The 24,243-nt window shown below is 35.8% G+C and overlaps 1 protein-coding gene across 1 annotated transcript in view; it reads right to left on the bottom strand.

Annotated features, from left to right (window-relative positions):
• Positions 1–542: 542 nt before the first annotated feature.
• Positions 543–24,243, bottom strand: part of LOC128643877 (cytochrome P450 2K6) — a gene marked incomplete at its 5' end in the record, with an annotated part of 42,307 nt that continues 18,606 nt past the window's right edge. The window contains 5 exons of the mRNA XM_053696648.1: positions 543–1,153; positions 7,170–7,311; positions 9,966–10,150; positions 10,739–10,880; positions 17,378–17,554. Of these exons, the coding sequence (XP_053552623.1) occupies positions 972–1,153; positions 7,170–7,311; positions 9,966–10,150; positions 10,739–10,880; positions 17,378–17,554 (828 nt within the window). The remainder of the gene's footprint in view (positions 1,154–7,169; positions 7,312–9,965; positions 10,151–10,738; positions 10,881–17,377; positions 17,555–24,243) is intronic.

Here is a 24,243-nt window from a genome sequence, read left to right as displayed (position 1 = left end):
ATATACTCACATATGCACAGACACACATACTGTATATGTGTTATATACTCACATATGCACAGACACACATACTGTATATGTGTTATATACTCACATATACACAGACACACATACTGTATATGTGTTATATACTCACATATGCACAGACACACATACTGTATATGTGTTATATACTCACATATGCACAGACACACATACTGTATATGTGTTATATACTCACATATACACAGACACACATACTGTATATGTGTTATATACTCACATATGCACAGACACACATACTGTATATGTGTTATATACTCACATATACACAGACACACATACTGTATATGTGTTATATACTCACATATACACAGACACACATACTGTATATGTGTTATATACTCACATATACACAGACACACATACTGAATATGCTTTATATACTCACATATGCACAGACAGTCCATTGATCCTTGGATATTGTTATTCATTACGTATGACCTTGCAAATTTTGCCCCTTATTGGTGACACAACAATGATAATATCCACAGCCAGAAAACTCAAAAATATGTATTTGTTTATTTGATATATTTTCTATAATGATTCATACTTATAAACGGTCCAACAGTCAGGATTGTAGAATTGTCTTGTTTAAATTTATGCATTGTTTGCAATTCAAGTAAAAAAATAAAATACAAAGCTAGTTTGTATCATAATTCTATTTTTATTTATTTTTTTTTCTTTTATTTGAATTTTAAGATCTAGATACAGCATATTACAAATATTATACAAAGGTATATACAATTCATACACCCCCCCCCAAAAAAAAATAATAATAATAATAATAATATTACATACAAAAACATTTGAAATATTGCAACTAAAAGCAAGGCTAAAATAAAAAAGACAACTAAAAGTAATTTATTACATTTAATGTGTATTTGTTATGTTAACAAATAGTAAAAAGCTCTATGACTTCTTCATATGCTCTAATTGCGAGACACGGCACACATGAGATATGGCTTAGGCCCCCTTGTGAGTCCTACTGCAGGGGATATATCAACATCTGAAACACCTGATGGAAGTTGGAATGTGAATTTTTGCAGCAATCTTGTGAAAAACAGGAAAAGCTCCATCTTGGCTAGATTTTCCCCAGCACAAACTCTTCGACCTACAAAAACAAACACAGAAAAAAGGCCATTATTTTACCTGTAATCTACTTATTTAAATTGTTTGGCTGCATACTATTTAGTTGAGTATGCAGCATTTTTTCAGACCAAGCACCATGCTATTGTGATTGCTTAGGTCAGTGAAGGAGCGGGTTTTGGCATTTGACAGCAAATTAAACTAAATGCTCAAAATGCTTTTTGAGAAGTGTTTCTGTAGTCTGCTCTAGATCTAGGATTGCCACCTCAGCCTTGTTTTCCTGAGTTACACATGCTGCAGGGTATGTAGGCAGGAACATTAATACTGCTGTCCAGAATCACTATTTGTGTGCTATCAAGGGGTGCAATTCATGTTCCCCTCTGCACATCCTGCAGCATGTATAACTCATAAGTGTCCAGAAAAACATGGCCATGGTGGCAACCTTAATAGTGCCTCTGGACATCACATAGTGCTGCGGAACAACACTATCCATGTTCTTCCCTGCACACCCTGCACCATGTATAACTCATAAATGTCCAGAAAAACATGTCCAAGGTAGTACCCCTTTCTAGATCTGAAAATAAACTATATGCTTTGTAAACAAAATCAGTCTTAAAAAAACTATGAAGAATTTTTGCACTGCATACTTATATTTGCAATATGTGCTATACACACATACAGTACATTTGCATACATAAATATTCCTTTAAGAGTCAAGCCTTTGAGAAATTATGAAGCAATAGTAAAGAAAGAGGGAACACCAAAAAAAGGCTAAAGTATCACTCTATTCAACTCAACGCTCTATTGAAATTCTAAAATACAATTGCGTATTAAAAATCACAATTTATTAGAATAAAAATAGGGTACCCTATGTAGGACAAAATTATAAACAAAGCGAAATAACAATTATCTCAATGTCTCTTATGAGAAATGACCAGTTAAAGAAGTGAAAATAAAATTAGTGATTATCTTCTATAATAGTGTCCAATAGGTGTAAAAGTTCCAAGTGAGTAGTGTCCAGGAAATCCAAACTGAAGTTCTTGAAGACAGTGTTAGAAGAAAAAATGCAAAAAATGTGTAGAAAAATAAAGGTAAAAATAAAAATAGAAAAAAATAATAAAAATGGTAATGCAAAAATGAACCAAAAAATATATGGATAACTCAAAAGTGTCCTGTGGAAAAAAGAGCACATAGTGCAATAATGTAATAAATGTGGATAAAGACCTACTAAAACCAGGCTTACCCTATGTATAAGACTCGAGCAGTGACTTATATCAATGCTTTTCGACCCTGGCGTGGGCCTTTATCAAGATGTCAACTGCTATTGTTATTGAGACTTAAATAACCATTATCAGCCAATAACTGAGAAAAGCTTTTCCCAACAAAAAATGCCCTTACATGTTGGCTTTACTTCAGACATAACAGTGGATTTGCCCTTAATGTTAATGGTGGTATGATGCTCACAAGTGAGTGACTATAGAGACCTTGTGATACTACTAACGGTGTGCTATGGCACTTCCAGTAATGGCGTCACTCCCGGTTTTTGCCACTTCTGGTTACGGGTTGTCACTTCTGGCTTTGCCGTTAAGGTCTATGGGAAATGTAGTTTTACCAATAGGAGGCAATTATTAGAGATGCTCTTATTAGAGTATTTACTCTAAATATATCTTGGGGGAATGGTTAAATTAAAGATATAGCTTATCTGTCAGCTATAACGGTTATACTTAGGCTGACCATATTGCCGCTTTAAAAAGGTACACATATGAAAAATACATATGTAAGGGTTCTTGTACAAAACATTTATTTAAACAGCCCTGAAAACAGCCCTGACATATGTATTTTTTATATGTGTCCCTTTTTAAAGCGGCAATATGGTCAGCCTAGTTATACTATGTTAAAAAATTATGTTAAAAGATCAGTATGCTCGAGTTTCTGAAATGTAATTATATAATTTGGCAATCTTATCTGCAATCATAAAAATTAAATTTATACAGTATATACTAAAACAATTAGAAAATTCAATAAATACACTTGTAATCAGTGTTAAAAAATATCTCAGCGTTTGTCAAAGAGTTATTCAATAATTAAAAATATTTACAACATTAGAGTTGGGAATAGGAAAAGAAAGTATATGACAATTAAAATTATGGCAGAAATAAATACAACAATCAAAAATCCAGCAATTAAAAGATCGCAATTAAAAATCCAAATTTAAAAACAGCGATTAAAAAGCGATTAAAAATACGGCATTAGGACATTTTAAGTACAAAGGGAAAGGCTAAAAGCGCTAAAAACTGACTACTGTGGATATAGATGGAATTGGTGGATCAAAAGTTAAAACTTAACTATTGATAAAATATATTGTGAATTTAAGGTATTCCTCGTTACCTTTCCATATCATAAATATATCATTGATGTAACAATGATAGAGGACCAGATCATCAATGACATATTTATGATATGGAAAGGTAACGAGGAAGACCTTAAATTCACAATTTAGGTGATGAATAGAAATGAACACAACCTCAGATTTACTTATAAATATAGTTACACCAATATTACATTTTTAGATCTTAAAATTGAGATTGAAAATGGTAAAATTGAAACCTCGACCGTTTTCAAAAAAGTTGACTGTAATAATTACATCCACCAATCAAGTTGCCACCATCATGTTTGGAAATCAAACATACCAAAATGGCAACTACTAAGAGTTAAGAAAAATTGCTCTAAGGTTGATAAGGGGATGCAACAGTCACAACTTTTAAAAGACAGATTTTTAGAAAAGGGGTATTCAGAGGATATACTAAATAAAACCATTGAAACTGTGAACAAGATAGAGAGATCTCTTTTGCTGTATAAAGAAAACCAAACTCATAGTAAAGATGAACTCATTGTTCCGTTCATCACTAAATACAATGAAAATCTGATTGAAAATATTGTTAAAAGGAACTGGTATTTGTTGAAAAAAGATCATATTTTCAGTGAAAAGCTGAGTGTTGTCCCTAAGTTCATTTATCGAAAATCTGAAAATTTAAAAAAACATATTGGCACGAGTTTACAAAAAACAAAAACAAAGTTTATTGAATCTAATATTAAAGAGTAGCGACTAAAAGGTTTCTTTCCCTGTGAATGGTGTAAAGCGTGTCAACATGGGACACTTTTGTATCCAATAATAGCAAAGAGACTTTTAGAATAAATGACATAATCCGCTGCCAAGATAAAGGGGTGATTTATTTGATTGAATGTGGTTGCGGACTGCAATGCGTAGGCCAGACCTCACACAGCATAAAAGATAGAATTAGGGAACATCTACTAGCTTTTCAACATAATAGTGACAATGTCCCACTGTATAAACATTTTAAAGAAAAACATGGAGGTAACAATACAAGTCTGAAATATATAGGTATCTGTAAGGTACCAAAACAATGGAGTGGTGTTAACAATGCAAATAGCTATTACAGGCTGAAGCCAAATGGATTTTTTTTATATAGATTGCACATATCCCAAAGGTTTAAATGCTGATGTCAAAATATTCCATCTTTTAAACTGACTGTAATTAAATATTTTAAAATGTGGTTTTATCAATAGTTAAGTTTTAACTTTTGATCCACCAACTCCATCTATATCCACTGTAGTCAGATTTTAGCGCTTTTAGACTTTCCCTTTGTACTTAAAATTTCCTAATGCCATATGTTTAATCGCTTTTTAATCGCTGTTTTTAAAGTTGGATTTTTAATTGCCATTTTTTAATTGCTGGATTTTAGATATTGTATTTATTTCTGCCATAATTTTAATTGTCATATACTTTCTATTCCTATTCCCAACTCTAATGTTGTAAATATTTTTAATTATTGAATAACTCTTTGACAAACGCTGAGATATTTTTTAACACCAATTACAGGTGTATTTCTTGAATTTTCTAATTGTTTTAGTATATACTGTATAAATTTAATTTTTATGATTGCAGATAAGATTGCCAAATTTTATAATTACATTTTCAGAGACTTAAGCATACTAATCTTTTAACATAATTTTTTAACATAGTATAACCGTTATAGCTGACGGATAAGCTATATCTTTAATTTAACCATTCCCCCAAGATATATTTAGAGTAAATACTCTAATAAGAGCATCTCTAATAATGGCCTCCTATTGATAAAACTACATTTCCCATAGACCTTAGTGGCAAAGCCCGGAAGTGACAGACCGGAGTCGGAAGTGGCAAACCCCAGAAGTGACACCATTACCGGAAGAAACGTGACGGCGTAACCGGAAGTCACATAGCCCACCGATAGTAGTATCACAAGGTCTCTATAGTCACTCACTCGTGAGCCTCATACCACCATTTACATTAAGGGCAAATCTACTGTTATGTCTGAAGTAAAGCCAACATGTAAGGGCATTTTTTGGCAGGAAAAGGTTTTCTCAGTGATTGGCTGATAAAGGCTATTTAATTCTCAATAACAATAGCAGTTAACATCTTGTTAAAGGCCCATGCCAGGGCCGAAACATTTTGATAGAAGTCGCTGCTCGATTCTTATACATAGGGTAAGCCTGGTTTTAGTAGGTCTTTATCCACATTTATAACATTATAGCACTATGTAATCTTTTTTCCACATGACACTTTTGGATTATATATATATATTTTGGTTCATTTTTGCAATACCATTTTTATTATATTTTTTCTATTTTTACCTTTTATTTGTCTACACATTTTTTGCCTTTTTTCTTCCAACACTGTCTTCAAGAACTTCTGTTTGGATTTCCTGGACACTACTCACTTTGAACTTTTACACCTATTGGACACTATTATAGAAGATATTTACAAATTTTATTTTCGCTTCTTTAACTGGTCATTTCTCATCAGAGACATTGAGATCATTGTTATTTCACTTTGTTTATAATTTTGTCCTACATAGGGTACCCTATTTTTATTCTAATAAATGTTGATTTTTTTAATACGCAATTGTATTTTAGAATTTCAATAGAGTGTTAAGTTGAATAGAGTGATACTTTAGCCTTTTTTTGGCACTCCCACTTTCTGTACCATTATAACTAACTTTTCAGTTAATTAGGGATCTCATTTTGGGAGCTTGTATCGTTTTGTGTAGGTGCTGTGTGTGTATAAACCTTCTGTAACTAGATTATGAAGCAATGCCAGTCTACATTAAGAAACTATTACAAAGTAGACAAACCATTATAAAAGGAAATAATAAGAAGCTAAAATGACTGATATATAAGTACTAACAGACATAATAGCATGGGCTGCAAAAAGAGATAATGGGGAAAAAAACAATATATTATCTGTTTGCCCATTTTCCCAGTTTTATTAGCAGCTATAGCTAAATGTATTTCTTATTAAACAACATGGTTATGAAACTGTTTAGTTGAAGGTAAAAACATTTCTCTAAGAAGCTAGTATCTAATAGATACAGGGGGCTTAGCATATCCTTAAAGGCACATGAAACATACTTTTTTTTACTTAATAATTCAGAAAGAAAATGCAATTTTAAACAACTTTCAAATTTACTTCTATTATCTAATTTGCTTCATTCCTTTGGTATCCTTTGGTGAAGAAGCAGCAATTCACTACTAGGAGCTAGTTGGATGCATTGGGTGAGCCAGTAACATGAGGCATATAAGTGCCGCCACTAATCAACAGCTCCTGAGCCTACCTAGGTAATCCAGTCAACAAAGGATACCAAGAATACAAAATTAACATACCTCACAAGTTAAAAATACTTACATACCTCACAAGTTTAAAAAAAAATAGACTCTCATGTATGAGGCCATCAACCAGTTGACTTTCTTAGACTATCACTCACATCTGCTAAATAGAGAATCTACAACCGTTATATTATTAAAAAAAAGTTTCAATCTCATTTGATTCAAATGGAATGTTAAAAATGAATTTGCATTTTCATTTGAATCATTCAAACTTAATACAGATATAGATGGGTGACATCTTCAATAATGAGGACAATAGTGTGCAAAAAAAAATATTTAAAAAAGTTTCAAACATGCACAAATTGAGTTGATACCTGCTGAAAATGGCATGAACGCATCATTTTTTATAAAGTTTCCCTCAGAGTCAAGAAAATGTTCAGGATAAAACTCATCTGGCTTTTCAAAGTAATCCTTGTCTTGTAATGCTGATGCCAACACAGGAAAAACGCTGGTACCCTAGAAAAAGAAATTATGTAATCAATACTTAACATAACATTGTTTATTTAACTGTAACTTTATGTCAATGCAATGATGATAAATGGTTACGTGTCATATACAGATATCAACGTGTCTAGTTTACTCTTACTGAACAACAGCTCGTAATACCTTATTTGGCTAACAAAATTACATGGAGTAATTTATGAGGGAAATGTATTTAAAGGGACATGAAATCCAATATTTTCCTTTCATGATTCAGATAGAAAATCAAATTTTAAAGAGATACTGAACCCAAATTTTTTCTTTCATAATTTGGATAGAGCATGCAATTTTAGGCAACTTTCTAATTTACTTCTGTTATCAATTTTTCTTCATTCTCTTGATATCTTTATTTGAAAAAGAAGGCATCTAAGCTAAGGAGCCAGCAAATTTGTGGTTCAGAACCATGGACAGCATTTATCTATTGGTGCTGTCCAATCAGCAAGGACAACCCAGGTTGTTCACCAAAAATGGGCCGGCATCTAAACTTAAATTCTTGCTTTTCAAACAAACATACCAAGAGAATGAAGAAAATTTGCTAATAGGAGTACATTAGAAAGTTGCTTAAAATTGCATGCTCTATCTGAATCACAAAAGAAAAAATTTGGGTACAGTGTCCCTTTAAACAGCTTTCCAATTTTCTTCTATAATCTGTTTTGTTTCATTCTCTTAGTATCCTTTGTTGAAGAAGCAGCAACGCACTACTGGGAGTAAGCTGAATGCATCGGGTGAGCCAATAACATGAGGAATGTATGTGCAGCTACCATGAGTCTACCTAGGTAACCCTTTCACGAAAGGATATCAAGAGAGCAAAACAAATTAGATAAATTGGAAAGTTGTTTAGATCACATCATCTATCTGAATCATGAAAGAAAAAAAAAGGGTTTTATGTCCCATTATGGTATAAATTGCAGCCAATAGCAGAACAGAAATATAAATCCCACCCTTTTAGCGCTCCAAACTGTCCAAATTCAATATTTTCCATTAACAGAGACATCCAGCAGTGTTATTTAGGTGCTGCTCAGGCACCAATCAAGAAGAGCTCTGCTTTGTATAATTAAATATAATTGGAAATCTGGCCCCAGGTATATTCTAATGCCTTAGACATGCTTTTCTAATTTCTATTTAATTTTGTAGAAAAAAAGCATTTTTAATTTTTTCTAAAGGATTTTAAAAAAATCCCCATCCTGTCTGACAGTTTTTTGAAAAAATATTAAAGTGATATTAAATAATATGAAATTGTAATATAAAATACTTAATTATTTTTATTCAAAACATTTTTCAATATATGTTCATTATTTATTTTGTCCCCCTTTTCAGTCATTTAACTTTGAACATTTCTGGTTTTCTAAATTTTGTAAAGTAATGGACGAAGCCATGTTTTGTCACTTATCTAACTCTCCTGATGAAAAAATTAGGAACAGATATAAAAACAGGCATTAAAAGAAACTGTCCAAACAAGGCTTTGTGGAACATATGATTATCTAGCAGGGTTTCCACATAGCCTTCTTTCAAAAAAATCTGTTTTATTATGTGATTTTTATCTGTCCCTAGTTGTTCTCAGCAGAAGACAGAGATAAACAGAACACTAGCTCAAACATTGCAGCATCCATTACTTTATATAAACTAGAGTACTTTATATAATATATATATATATAGACAATATTTAAGCAAGTAATATAATTGTAAAAATACATCTACATATTTTTCTAAGTCTTATCTTCACATTGAATACATCATTGTCTACCATGTATTTACTGTTTAATATACCTTTAAGAATATTTATTATTTACAAAATATACTGAATTTAGCATGTATGTGTCTCATGTTCACCCAATAATCTGATCTAACCTCTTGCACAAGTGTACTATCAAATATATTCTGTTATCCTTTCATTTCATTTTAGTTTTCTATTTCTGGTTATGGCTTATTTAAATTAATTAACCAGATTTTTCCCACCAAATATCAAGGTTTGTTGAAATGTTTTTGTGTATTTATTCCTAAATGAGTAATGCATATCTTGTATACTAAGCATTAAAGGGACACTGAACCCACATTTTTTTCTTTTGTGATTCAGATAGAGCATGCCATTTTAAGCAACTTTCTAATTTACTCCTATTATCAAATGTTCTTTATTCTCTTGGCATCTTTATTTGAAATGCAAGAATGTAAGTTTAGATGCTGGCCCATTTTTGGTGAACAACCTAGGTTGTCCTTGCTGATTGGTGGATAAATTCATCCACCAATCAAAAACTGCTGTCCAGAGTTCTGAACCAAGAAAAAAAGCTTAGATGCCTTATTTTTCATATAAAGATAGCAAGAGAACGAAGAAACATTGATAATAGGAGTAAATTAGAAAGTTGCTTAAAACTGCATGCTCTATCTCAGGGGTGTCCAAACTTTGCTCTCCAGAGGTTTTGGAACTACATTTCCCATGATGCTCAGCTAGATAAAATGTTCGCTGAGCATCATCGGAAATGTAGTTCCAAAACCTCTGAAGAACAAACCCATGATGCTCAGCTAGATAAAATGCTGGCTGAGCATTGATATATATATATATGATTTTATAAATCAGCAAATGTAGAAAATAAAAGTATGAAAATAAAAATAATATATATAACATTGCTACAGACCTTTGGAAGAAAATAACCCTTTAAAGTAACATCCTGGGTAACCTCACGTGGGACACTTGCTGGTACAATGTTACCAAATCTTTGAATTTCATGGATAACAGCATCAGTATATGGCATTTTTTTACGGTGCTCCATTTGAGGCTGTGCTGATCCAATAACTTTTTCAATTTCATTTTGGACTTTTTCTGCAAGGTTGAAATATACAGTATATAAATTTTAAGTTTTTTATTAAAATGAAATATACGATCATTGCTAATGTTTAAAAAGCAGCAGAATTTTAATTATAGTTTTATTTATAAACATTTTAATAAATTGTCAGTTTCCCAAGGAATAAGATAGATAGTGGAGACCCTCTGGAAGGGAAAAATGTTTTATTGCATTATCTAGTTATTGACTGGAAAGGAAAAAAAAATATATTTTAGAATAACATTGAATTCTAATCATTGGGCATGAGTTCTGAAAAGGGTTGATTATTAGTTTATTGTATTATGTTGGTATCGACGGATCAGCAAATGTTATGGAGGATTTCTATGGAAAAGAATGTTTAATGTAGAGTAGTATTAACTAATGGTTGTTCTGAAAAACTGAAGTTAAGTGGCAAAAAAATGTATACATTTGTCTTTGGCTTATATCATTTTCTAATCTGGGTATTAGCTGTCCAAGCCACCTTCCTTGATAAAATATTAAAGGTAATAAAAAATATTGATTAAATTCAACTAAATTGTTTAAAAGAACTAAGAATATCTTGTAAAAAAACATAAAACAAATCTTACTTTGTATCTCTGGGTATTTCAACATGAACAGAAACCCCCATCGGAGAGTTGTGGATGTTGTCTCCATTCCAGCACCAAATAAATCACCAACAAGATGCAATAGATTTTCATTGTTAAAATATTGTCCAGGAATTGGCTTTTCCTAAATTTGATATTTAATAAAACGAGTTCAGAAACAAACACATAAATTAAATATTTATATGTTTAACCAACCAACTACAACACAACCTATACCTATATTAATCCCAGGCATAAATATTATAGTAGAACACACTAAATTCTAACGGCTAGATTATGAGTCTTGCGTTATGAGTAAAAAAGCAGCGTTAAGCCTCATAACGGTGCTTTTTTACTACCGCTGGTATTACGAGTCTTGCAGATTTAGGGGCACCGCACACTTTTTTGGCCTTACCGCAAATCAACTAACGCAAATTGCGTATAGTCTTTTTTCTATGGGAATTCCATAGCGCCGGTATTACAAGCTTGTCATGGGAGGCCAAAAAGTGAGCGGTACACCCTACCCCGTCAAGATTCGTACCGCATTTTAAAGTCAGAGTTTTACACTACAACACTGTAGCATAAAACTTATAACTAAAGTGCTAAAAAGTACACTAACACCCATAAACTACCTATTAACCCCTAAACCAAGGCCCTCCCACATCGCAAACACTAAAATAAAATTATTAACCCCTAATCTGCCGCTCCGGACATCGCCGCTTCTAGAATAAACATATTAACCCCTAAACCACCATACTCCCGCCTCGCAAACTTTAGTTAAATATTATAAACCCCTAATCTGCTGTCCCTAAAATCGTCGCCACCTACCTACATTTATTAACCCCTAATCTGCCGTCCCTAACGTCGCCGCCACTATATTATTACACTAACAACTAACACTACACTATAATTAAATAAATTAACTAAATTAAATACAATTACCTAAATTAAATTAAATTAGCTAAAGTAAAAAAAAAAAAAACACTAAATTACAGAAAATAATAATCAAATTACAGATATTTAAACTAATTACACCTAATCTAATAGCCCTATCAAAATAAAAATGCCTCCCCAAAATAAAAAAAACACTAGCCTAAACTAAACTACCAATAGCCCTTAAAATGGCCTTTTGCAGGACATTGCCCCAAAGTAGTGATGTTGCGAAAAGTTCGCCGGCGAATAGTTCCCGGCGAACATAGCATGTTCGCGTTCGCCGCGGACGGCGAACATATGCAATGTTCGATCCGCCCCCTATTCCTCATCATTGAGTAAACTTTGACCCTGTACCTCACAGTCAGAAGACACATTCCAGCCAATCAGCAGCAGACCCTCCCTCCCATACCCTCCCACCTCCTGGACAGCATCCATTTTAGATTAATTCGGAAGCTGCATTCTTAGTGAGAGGAGGGACAGTGTAGCTGCTGCTGATTTAATATGGAATCGATAGCTAGGCTAGTGTATTCAGTGTCCACTACAGTCCTGAAGGACTCATCTGATCTCTGCTGTAAGGACAGCACCCCAAAAAGCCCTTTTTAGGGCTAGAACATCAGTCTGCTTTTTTTTTTCCCTGTGTAATCTAATTGCAGTTGCCTGCCTGCCAGCGTGTTTGTCAGGCTCACAGCGTATACTGTGCCCACTTGCCCAGTGCCACCACTCATATCTGGTGTAACAGTAGTGAACATTTAAAAAAAACAACACTTTTTTGACTGTGAAATAATAGCAGACAGCTGCCAGTACCCAGATGGCCGCCAATAAGGCAGATGGGGAGGGTTAGAGAGCTGTTTTGGGGGGGATCAGGGAGGTTGGGGGCTAAGGGGGGATGCTACACCACAGCATATGTAAATATGCTAAAAAAAATAAAAACAATTTAAAAACCTTTTATTTTAGTACTGGCAGACTTTCTGCCAGTACTTAAGATGGTGGGGACAATTGTGGGGTGGGGCGGGAAGGGAGCTGTTTGGGAGGGATCAGGGGGTCTGATGTGTCAGGTGGGAGGCTGATCTCTACACTAAAGCTAAAATTAACCCTGCAAGCTCCCTACAAACTACCTAATTAACCCCTTCACTGCTAGCCATAATACACGTGTGATGCGCAGCAGCATTTAGCGGCCTTCTAATTACCAGAAAGCAACGCCAAAGTCATATATGTCTGCTATTTCTGAACAAAGGGGATCCCAGAGAAGCATTTACAACCATTTGTGCCATAATTGCACAAGCTGTTTGTAAATAATTTCAGTGACAAACCTAAAATTGCGAAAAAATTTAAGTTTTTTTTAAATTTGATCGCATTTGGCGGTGAAATGGTGGCATGAAATATACCAAAATGGGCCTAGATCAATACTTTGGGTTGTCTACTACACTACACTTAAGCTAAAATTAACTCTACAAGCTGCCTACATGCTCCCTAATTAACCCCTTCACTGCTGGGCATAAAACACGTGTGGTGCGCAGTGGCATTTAGCAGCCTTCTAATTACCAAAAAGCAACGCCAAAGCCATATAAGTCTGCTATTTCTGAACAAAGGGTATCCCAGAGAAGCATTTACAACCATTTATGCCATAATTGCATTATTTTTTTTTAAATAATTTCTGTGAGAAACCTAAAGTTTGTGAAAAAGTGAACATTTTTTTTGTATTTGATCGCATTTGGCTGTGAAATGGTGGCATTAAATATACCAAAATGGGCCTAGATCAATACTTTGGGTTGTCTACTACCCTGCACTTAAGCTAAAATTAACTCTACAAGCTGCCTACATGCTCCCTAATTAACCCCTTCACTGCTGGGCATAAAACACGTGTGGTGCGCAGTGGCATTTAGCAGCCTTCTAATTACCAAAAAGCAATGCCAAAGCCATATAAGTCTGCTATAATGGCATGTCTGGCACACAGTGTTGGGGCAAGGGTCCATCTGACCACTGATACCTGGTCTGCAAAGCATGGTCAGGGCAGGTATATCACCTACACTGCGCACAGTGAAGCGGGCATAACCCTTACACTACCTGATTGATACAACATCATACCTGATGTTTTAAAGCACGTTATTCCAAACAATTTAGGAATGTTAGGTGATTTATGCCCTTTATGGATTAAAACCAGACTCTGCATCAACTATGTAATTTTCCATGGGAGTTTTGCCATGGATCCCCCTCCGGCATGCCACAGTCTAGGTGTTAGTTCCCTTGAAACAACTTTTCCATCACTATTGTGGCCAGAAAGAGTCCCTGTGGGTTTTAAAATTCGCCTGCCTATTGAAGTCTATGGTGGTTTCGCCCGGTTCGCAAACAAGTTCGCGTTCGCCGTTCGCGAACCCAAAATGTTATGTTCGCGACATCACTACCCCAAAGTAATCAGCTCTTTAACCTGAAAAAAAAATATACAAACAACCCCCCCACCACCCATACAACCAACCCCCAAATTAAAATAATATCTAAAAAAAAACTAAGCCTGAAAAGGGCATTTGGATAGGCATTGCCCTTAAAAGGGCAGTTAGCTCTTTTGCAAGCCCAAACCCTAACCTAAAAATAAAACCCACCCAATACACCCTTAAAAAGACCTAACACTAACCACCTGAAGATCAACTTACCGGGAGAAGTCTTCATCCAAGCCGGGCCGAAGTCCTCAACGAAGCCGGGAGAAGTCTTCATCCAAGCCGGGCGAAGTGGTCCTCTAGACGGGCAGAAGTTTTCATCCAGACGGCATCTTCTATCTTCATCCATCCGGCGCGGAGCGGATCCATCTTCAAGACATCCGACGCAGAGCATCCTCTTCATCCGATGACTAAAGATGAATGAAGGTACCTTTAAGTGGCGTCATCCAAGATGGCGTCCCTTAGATTCCAATTGGCTGATAGAATTCTATCAGCCAATTGGAATTAAGGTAGAAAAAATCCTATTGGCTGATGCAATAAGCCAATAGGATTGAAGTTCAATCCTATTGGCTGATTCAATCAGCCAAAAGGATTGAGCTCGCATTCTATTGGCTGATTGGAACAGCCAATTGCATCAGCCAATAGGATTTTTTCTACCTTAATTCCGATTGGCTGATAGAATTCTAACAGCACTGGTATTGGAGTGCAGTATGGAGCACAATTTTGCTCTACGCTCACTTCTTGCCTGTTAACGCCGGGTTTTCTGAAAATCTGTAATACCAGCGCTGTAGGTAAGTGAGCATTGACAATAACGTGCAAGTTAATACCGCACCCCTTATAACGCAAAACTCGTAATCTGGCCGAATGTATGGTAAGACAAGGGACATATCCAGCAATGTTCATAGGTGGGGAGGGGGACACCTCCAGATGGGGGCGTGTCCAAACTAAATAAATAAATACATGTAGATGTATATAGGTCATCCCTAGAGGGTAATCTGTCACAGGGTGAGAGAGAACGGGCAGCATATGAAAAAATCATACTAAACCATAGAATAAAAGTGGCATAGTGACCTCCCAGGACAAGCTCGTAATACCGGCGCTATGGAAGTCCCATAGAAAAAAGACTATACGCAATTTGCGTAAGTTGATTTGCGGTAAGGTCAAAAAAAGTGTGCGGTGCCCCTAAATCTGCAAGACTCGTAATACCAGCGGTAGTAAAAAAGCAGCGTTATGAAGCTTAACGCTGCTTTTTTACTCATAACGCAAGACTCGTAATCTAGCCGATTGTCTACTGTCTTTTGACTCACATTCTCTGTTTATATGCCTCTTGTACTTTTGGTCCCTCCCCCGCTGCTACATACGGCTTTAGTAGTCCCTAGGTACGATATTTATTCACATATGTTTTTCTATACTCTGAGCACACATGATCAAGGAGGCACGCACCCACCCACCAATGAGAAGCAGCAGGATGCCGCTCACTGGCTCACAGCTCACGTTACTATCGCATACACATAGCCGTTTTCTGTCAGCTGGCATGCACTATAGCTGCTTCACACATTTGGTCCATGCTTCCCTGCTGAAAAATAGGTATTTATGGCTATTGTGATCTGTACGATCATGTTGTCTTATGCACTTCTATTTTTCTCAGTCCTCCTATCTATAGATATTGGGGCATTCAGCTATGTACATATTACAGAGAGGTTTAATGTTAGTCACTTATGGTAGTTGGTATTAGTTAGAATGCCTGAGGGCAGTGTCCTTTGTATTATGCTGGGATATTATTTACCCAGACTATATGCTCCTGGGGTTTGCAGCTTGTTTATGTCTGCAGTTTTATATGTATGTCATATCCTGCATTGATTGTTTACAGTTTTGTATATAGGGTGGTTTGTATTGTATTGTATTTTATTTGTATTTTATTTGTATTTAATTTTTTTGATCTATTACAGTATTAGTTCATTGGCTGGTTGCCTAGGCAACCAGTTTGGCATATTTTTGTACACAGGGGGAGGGTCATATATGGTATATATGTTTGGTGTTCACTGCTTGTTTGTTGATCTGATGAAGGGGAGCGTTCTCCGAAATGTAACTTAATTAAAAGCATTTATTGCATTATTTAAGACCAGTGAATGCCGTCTTCTATCTTCTATATTCTACCCTGCATTCAGCACCCTGGCATTGGGAACCTGTTTGTGAGAGTGCACCTTCCTCTGCATATATATATATATATATATATATATTCACACACAACTTAGACCAATACTTATCATTAGAGGGAACCCACTTCTTTATTTTGTCACATTTGTGTATGATCCATTTACTACAATTATTTGTTCCCTGTCTTTCAACCATTTGTTTATTCATATACTAATATATAATATAACCCCAGTCCCTTCATTTTGGTAAACAGTCTATGTAAGACTGAATCAAAAGCAAAATCCATGTTTTTTATTTAAACACCTGTTCTAGGGTATGGATGTATTTTGTTTTATATGTCACATTGACACTTATTTGTTTTTCATGTGTTAATGCCAAGATATATTAGAAAAAATACAACATTGGTAGCATTTCACAATATGTCTATGTATTGTACTAATTCTCGTTTTATAGAGATTTTAGCTGTTTTGACACAGCCAGATTTTGGTGAATTGGTGAATATGTGAGACATTTTTCTTTAAAACTTGTTCTAAATTTCTCCATCAATGTTTATAAAAAGTTAGGCTATATGATGTCTCACGTTATCTCTTTTTCACATTAGTTTTGCTGACCTGTTGGATCTTTTTACCCTTCTTCAATATCAAGATATGCATTGTTTTTGCATACTATCATTTGCAATTGCATATATTTTTCCTGTTTAGATATATAAATTATGACCGGTAAAGTAATTTGATGACTATTTGACACATGATCAAGACAACAATGTTAAAGAACAAAACAAAAATCTTTCTTTTTTTCTTTCTTTCTTTCTTTCTTTCTTTCTTTCTTTCTTTCTTTCTTTCTTTCTTTCTTTCTTTCTTTCTTTCTTTCTTTCTTTCTTTCTTTCTTTCTTTCTCTCTCTCTCTCTCTCTCTTTCTCTCTCTCCCTCTCTCTTTCTCTCTCTCCCTCTCTCTTTCTCTCTCTCCCTCTCTCTTTCTCTCTCTCCCTCTCTCTTTCTCTCTCTCCCTCTCTCTTTCTCTCTCTCTTTCTATCTCTCTTTCTCTATCTCTTTCCCCCCCCTCTCTCTCTCTATGTATATATATATATATATATTTATTTTAATTTTATTTTTGTACTGTACCTCTTGCTGTTTGACAAGAAATGCATCAATAAGGTTCCTCTGATCATTAACATCCAGATGTTCCTTATGCTTTGCAAAAGTCTCTTTAAGAAAATCATAAAACTCCTTCATATTTTTCTTAATAGTTTTATGAATTCCAGGTATCCAGCGAATCAGTGATGGGTAGGTGTTGTACAACTTGTAACAGAGAAAATGTTTTTAAATATTATTCTGTAATTATTAATGCATTGTCAAGCCCTTTAATTAAAATATCGACATGACATAAGAAAACATTGATTGATTAAAGAAACAAAATATTAACAAAGTTTAAAATAGCAATCAAATGAAACTCACTCTATTTCCAGTAGCTCTATAACGCATTTGAGAAAGCAGTTTCTAAACATCTTGGGTCAGATTGCAAGTGGCTTGCTAACATTTCTCAAAGTAAATGGGTAAATGAGTACGGCCAAATTAGCGCGCATATTACAAGTTGAAAGTAAATAGGTAGCGCGCGAGCGAAAGACCAACGTGCTAATTTCAGGACTTCGGATAGCGCAACCACACTAACTCCTCCTCACAGTCTTTTATGGGGCAGGCTCAAGAAATTACATAGAAACATAGAATTTGATGGTAGATAAGAACCAAAAAGGCCCATCAAGTCTACCCATATTACATGTTACTTTTTCCTTAGGATAGTCTTAAGCATGTCCCAGGCATTTTTGAATTCCTTTATAGTCAATCACCTAGATTACGAGTCTTGCGTTAGCCTTAAAAAGCAGCGTTGAGAGGTCCCAACGCTGCTTTTTAAAGCCTGCTGGTATTACGAGTCTGGCAGGTACAGGTGTAATGCTCACTTTTCTTCCGCGACTCGAGCATACCGCAAATCCCCTTACGTCAATTGCGTATCCTATCTTTTCCATGGGATTTGCCTAACGCTGGTATTACGAGTCTTGGAAGAAGTGAGCGGTAGACCCTTATGGGCTAACGCCGTAACATAAAACTCTTAACTAAAGTGCTAAAAAGTACACTAACACCCATAAACTACCTATTAACCCCTAAACCGAGCCCCCCCCCCCACATCGGAAACATTTTAATAAATATATTAATCCCTAATCTGCTGACCGGACATCGCCACCACTTTAATAAATATATTAACCCCTAAACAGCCGCACTCCCGTCTCGCAAACACTAGTTAAATATTAACCCCTAATCTGCCTGCCCTAACATCGCCGACACCTACCTACATTTATTAACCCCTAATCTGCCGCCCACAACGTCGCCGCTACTATATTAAATGTATTAACCCCTAAACCTAAGTCTAACACCCCCTAACTTAAATATAATTTTAAATAATCTAAATAAAATTACTACAATTAAATAAATTAATCCTATTTAAAATTAAATACTTACCTATAAAATAAACCCTAAGCTAGATACAATATAACTAATAGTTACATTGTAGCTAGCTTATGGTTATTATTTATTTTACAGGCAACTTTGTATTTATTTTAATTAGGTACAATAGTTATTAAATAGCTATAAACTATTTAATAACTTCCTAGTTAAAATAAATACAAATATACCTGTAAAATAAATCCTAACCTAAGATACAATTACACCTAACACTACACTATCATTAAATAAATTACCTAAACTACCTACAATTAATTACAATTAAATTAAATAAACTAAAGTACGAAACCCCCCCAATAAGTTATAGAAAATAAAAAAAAGAATTACAAGAATTTTAAACTAATTACAACTAATCGAATCCCCCTAATAAAATAAAAAAGCCCCCCAAAATAATAAAATTCCCTACCCTATACTAAATTACAAATAGCCCTTAAAGGGCCTTTTGCGGGGCATTGCCCCAAAGTAATCAGCTCTTTTACCTGAAAAAAAAAGACAATACCCCCCAACATTACAACCCACCACCCACACACCCAACCCTACTTTAAAACCCACCCAATCCCCCCTTAAAGAAACCTAACACTACCCCCCTGAAGATCTCCCTACCTTGAGCCGTCTTCACCCAGCCGGGCACAAGTGGTCCTCCAGAGGGGTAGAAGTCTTCATCCGATCCAGGCAGAAGAGGTCTTTTCAAGCGGCAGAGGTCTTCATCCAGGTGGCAACTTCTATATTCATCCATCCGGAGTGGAGCGGGTCCATCTTCAAGCCAGCCGACGCGGAGCCATCCTTTTCAAATGAAGTCCAAGCGAAGAATGAAGGTTCCTTTAAATGACGTCATCCAAGATGCCGTCCCTTGAATTCCAATTGACTGATAGGATTCTATCAGCCAATCGGAATTAAGGTAGGAAAAATCCTATTGGCTGATTGGAACAGCCGATAGAATGCGAGCTCAATCCTATTGGCTGATCCAATCAGCCAATAGGATTGAACTTCAATCCTATTGGCTGATTGGATCAGCCAATAGGATTTTTCCTACCTTAATTCCGATTGGCTGATAGAATCCTATCAGTCAATCGGAATTCAAGGGATGCTATCTTGGATGACGTCATTTAAAGGAACCTTCATTCTTCGCTTGGACTTTGTTTGAAGAGGATGGCTCCGCGTCGGCTGGATTGAAGATGGACCCGCTCTGCTCCGGATGGATGAAGATAGAAGATGCCGTCTGGATGAAGACTTCTGCCGCTTGGAGGACCTCTTCTGCCCGGATTGGATAAAGACTTCTGCCCTCTGGAGGTCCACTTGTGTCCGGCTGGGTGATGACGGCTCAAGGAAGGGAGATCTTCAGGGGGGGTAATGTTAGGTTTTTTTTAAGGGGGGATTGGGTGGGTTTTAGAGTAGGGTTGGGTGTGTGGGTGGTGGATTTTATTGATGGGGGGTATTGTATTTTTTTTACAGGTGAAAGAGCTGATAACTTTGGGGCAATGCCCTGCAAAAAGCCCTTTTAAGGGCTATTTGTAATTTAGTGTAGGGTAAGGAATTTTATTATTTTGGGGGGCTTTTTAATTTTATTAGGGGGATTAGATTAGGTGTAATTAGTTTAAAATTCTTGTAATTCTTTTTTCCCTGTAATTTAGTGTTTTTTTCATAATTTAGTATATTTAATTTAATTGAAATTAATTGCAGGTAGTTTAGGTAATTAGTTTAATTATAGTGTAGTGTTAGGTGTAATTGTAACTTATGTTAGGGTTTATTTTACAGGTACTTTTGTACTTATTTTAACTAGGAAGTTATTAAATAGTTAATAACTATTTAATAACTATTGTACCTAGTTATTAAGTTGCCTGTAAAATAAAAATAAACCCTAAGCTAAATACAATCGGCTAGATTTAGAGTTTGTCGTTAGCTGTCAAAAGCAGCGTTAAGGGGTCTAACGCTCACTTCCCTACCGCGATTACAGGCTACTGCAGATCCCCTTACGCCAATTGCGTATACTATCTTTTCAATGAGATCTGACCAAACGTTGGTATTTGGAGTCTTGGGAGAAGTGAGCGGTAGAGCATCTACCGACAAGACTCCTAACGCCAAAAAAAGTCAGTAGTTAAGAGCTTTATGGGCTAACGCCGGAATATAAAGCTCTTAACTACTGTGCTCTAAAGTACATTAACACCCATAAACTACCTATGTACCCCTAAACCGAGGTCCCCCCACATCGCCGCCACTCTAATACATTTTGTAACCCCTAATCTGCCGACCGGACATCACCGCCACCTACGTTATACTTATGAACCCCTAATCTGCTGCCCCTAACATCGCCGACCCCTATATTATATTTATTAACCCCTAATCTGCCCCCCCAACATCGCCGCTACCTAACTACAATTATTAACCCCTAATCTGCTGACCGAACCTCACCACCACTATAATAAATGTATTAACCCCTAAACCGCCGCCCTCCCGCCTCGTAAACACTAGAATAAATAGTATTAACCCCTAATCTGCCCTCCCTAACATCGCTGCCACCTTCCTACAATTATTAACCCCTAATCTCCCACCCGCACCGTCGCCACTACTATAATAAAGTTGTTAACCCCTAAATATAACTCTAACCCTAACCCTAACACCTCCCTAACATAAATAGAATTTATATTAAACAAAATAATATTCCTAAAATTAACTAAATTATTCCTATTTAAAACTAAATACTTACCTATCAAATAAACCCTAATATAGCTACAATATAATTAATAATTACATTGTAGCTATTTTAGGATCTATATTTATTTTACAGGCAACTTTGTATTTATTTTAACTAGGTACAAAAGCTATTAAATTGTTAATAACTATTTAATAGCTACCTAGTTAAAATAAATAAAAAATTACATGTAAAATAAATCCTAACCTAAGTTACAATTAAACCTAACACTACACTATCATTAAATTAATTAAATTAATTATTTACAATTACCTACAATTAAATAAACTATTCTATAATACAAAAACAAACAAACACTAAATTACAAAAAAATAAAAAAAATTACAAGAATTTTAAACTAATTACACCTAATCTAAGCCCCCTAATAAAATAAAAAAAAAACCATTCTACACTACCCTATTCTACATTACAAAGTAATCAGCTATTTTACCAGCCCTTAAAAGGGCTTTTTGCGGGGCATGCCCCAAAGTAATCAGCTCTTTTGCCTGTAAAAAAAAATACAACCCCCCCAACATTAAAACCCACCACCCACATACCCCTACTCTAACCTACCCAAACCCCCCTTAAATAAACCTAACACTACCCCCATGAAGATCTCCCTACCTTGAGTCGTCTTCACCCAGCCGGGCCGAAGTCTTCATCCGATGGGGTAGAAGAGGACATCCAGACCAGCAGAAGTCTTCATCCTATCCGGGCAGAAAAGGACATCCGGACTGGCAGATATCTTCATCCAAGCAGCATCTTCTATCTTCATCCATCCGGAGTGGAGCAGAGCCATCTTCTTCCCAGCCGACGTGGATCCATCCTCTTCAACCGACGCCTACTCGCAGAATGAAGGTTCCTTTAAATGACGTCATCTAAGATGGCGTCCCTCGAATTCCGATTGGCTGATAGGATCAACCAATCGGATTGAACTTGAATCTGATTGGCTGATTGAATCAGCCAATCAGATTTTTCCTACCTTAATTCCGATTGGCTGATAGAATCCTATCAGCCAATCAGAATTCATGGGACGCCATCTTGGATAACGTCATTTAAAGGAACCTTCATTCGGCGAGTAGGCGTCAGTTGAAGAGGATGGATCTGCGTCGGCTGGGAAGAAGATGGCTCCACTCCGCTCCGGATGAATGAAGATAGAAGATGCCGCTTGGATGAAGATGTCTGCCGGTCCGGATGTCCTCTTCTGCCCGGATAGGATGAAGACTTATGCCGGTCTGGATGTCCTCTTCTGCCCCATCGGATGAAGACTTCAGCCCGGCTGGGTGAAGACGACTCAAGGTAGGGAGATCTTCAGGGGGGTAGTGTTAGGTTTATTTAAGGGGGGTTTGGGTGGGTTAGAGTAGGGGTATGTGGGTGGTGGGTTTTAATGTTGGGGGGTTGTATTTTTTTTACAGGCAAAAGAGCTGATTACTTTGGGGCATGCCCCGCAAAAAGCCCTTTTAAGGGCTGTTAAAAGAGCTGATTACTTTGTAATGTAGAATAGGGTAGAGACTTTTATTATTATTTTTTTTATTTATTTTATTAGGGGGCTTAGATTAGGTGTAATTAGTTTAAAATTCTTGTAATATTTTTTTATTTTCTGTAATTTAGTGGGGGTTTTTTTAATTTAGTTTAGTTTATTTAATTGTATTTAATTGTAGGTATTGGTAGCTAATTAATTTAATTAATTTAATGATAGTGTAGTGTTAGGTTTAATTGTAACTTAGGTTAGGGTTTATTTTACAGGAAATTTTGTAATTATTTTAACTAGGTAGCTATTAAATAGTTAATAACTATTTAATAGCTATTGTACCTAGTTAAAATAAATACAAAGTTGCCTGTAAAATAAATATAAATCCTAAAATAGCTACAAGATAATTATTCATTATATTGTAGCTATATTAGAGTTTATTTTACAGGTAAGTATTTAGTTTTAAATAGGAATACTTTAGTTAATAAGAGTTAATTTATTTTGTTAGATTAAAATTATATTTAACTTAGGGGGGTGTTAGAGTTAGGGTTAGACTTAGCTTTAGGGGTTAATACATTTATTATAGTAGCGGGGAGGTCCGGTCGGCAGATTAGGGGTTAATACTTGAAGTTAGGTGGCGGCGACATTGAGGGGGGCAGATTAGGGGTTAATAAATATTATGTAGGTGTCGACGATGTTGGGGGCAGCAGATTAGGGGTTCATAGGGATAATGTTGGTGGCGGTGGTGTCCGGAGCAGCATATTAGGGGTTAATTGTGTAATGCAGGTGTCAGCGATAGCGGGGTCGGCAGATTAGGGGTTAATAAGTGTAAGGTTAGGGGTGTTTAGACTCGGGGTTCATGTTAGGGTGTTAGGTACAGACTTAGAAAGTGTTTCCCCATAGGAAACAATGGGGCTGCGTTGGGAGCTTAACGCTGCTTTTTTGCAGGTGTTAGGTTTTTTTTCAGCCCAAACTACCCCATTGTTTCCTATGGGGGAATCGTGCACTAGCACGTTTTTCCAGCTTACCGCTATCGTAAGCAATGCTGGTATTGAGGGTTGAAGTGGCGGTAAATTCGGCTCAACGCTCCCTTTTTGGAGCCTAATGCAGCCCTTCAGACAACTCTAAATACCAGCGTTGTTTGGAAGCAAAGGTAGGAAAAAAATCTGCGTTAGCTACGCGGGTCTTTACCGACAAAACTCTAAAACTAGCCGAATGTATCTATTAGTTATATTGTAGCTAGCTTAGGGTTTATTTTATCGGTAAGCATTTAGTTTTAAATAGGATTAATTTATTTAATTATGGTAAATTTAT

Source organism: Bombina bombina, unplaced genomic scaffold (assembly GCF_027579735.1).
Source record: "Bombina bombina isolate aBomBom1 unplaced genomic scaffold, aBomBom1.pri scaffold_1246, whole genome shotgun sequence".
Classification (NCBI taxonomy): Eukaryota; Metazoa; Chordata; class Amphibia; order Anura; family Bombinatoridae; genus Bombina; species Bombina bombina.
The sequence above is the reverse complement of the archived record's forward strand: the minus strand, read 5'-3'. Positions and strand labels throughout refer to the sequence as shown.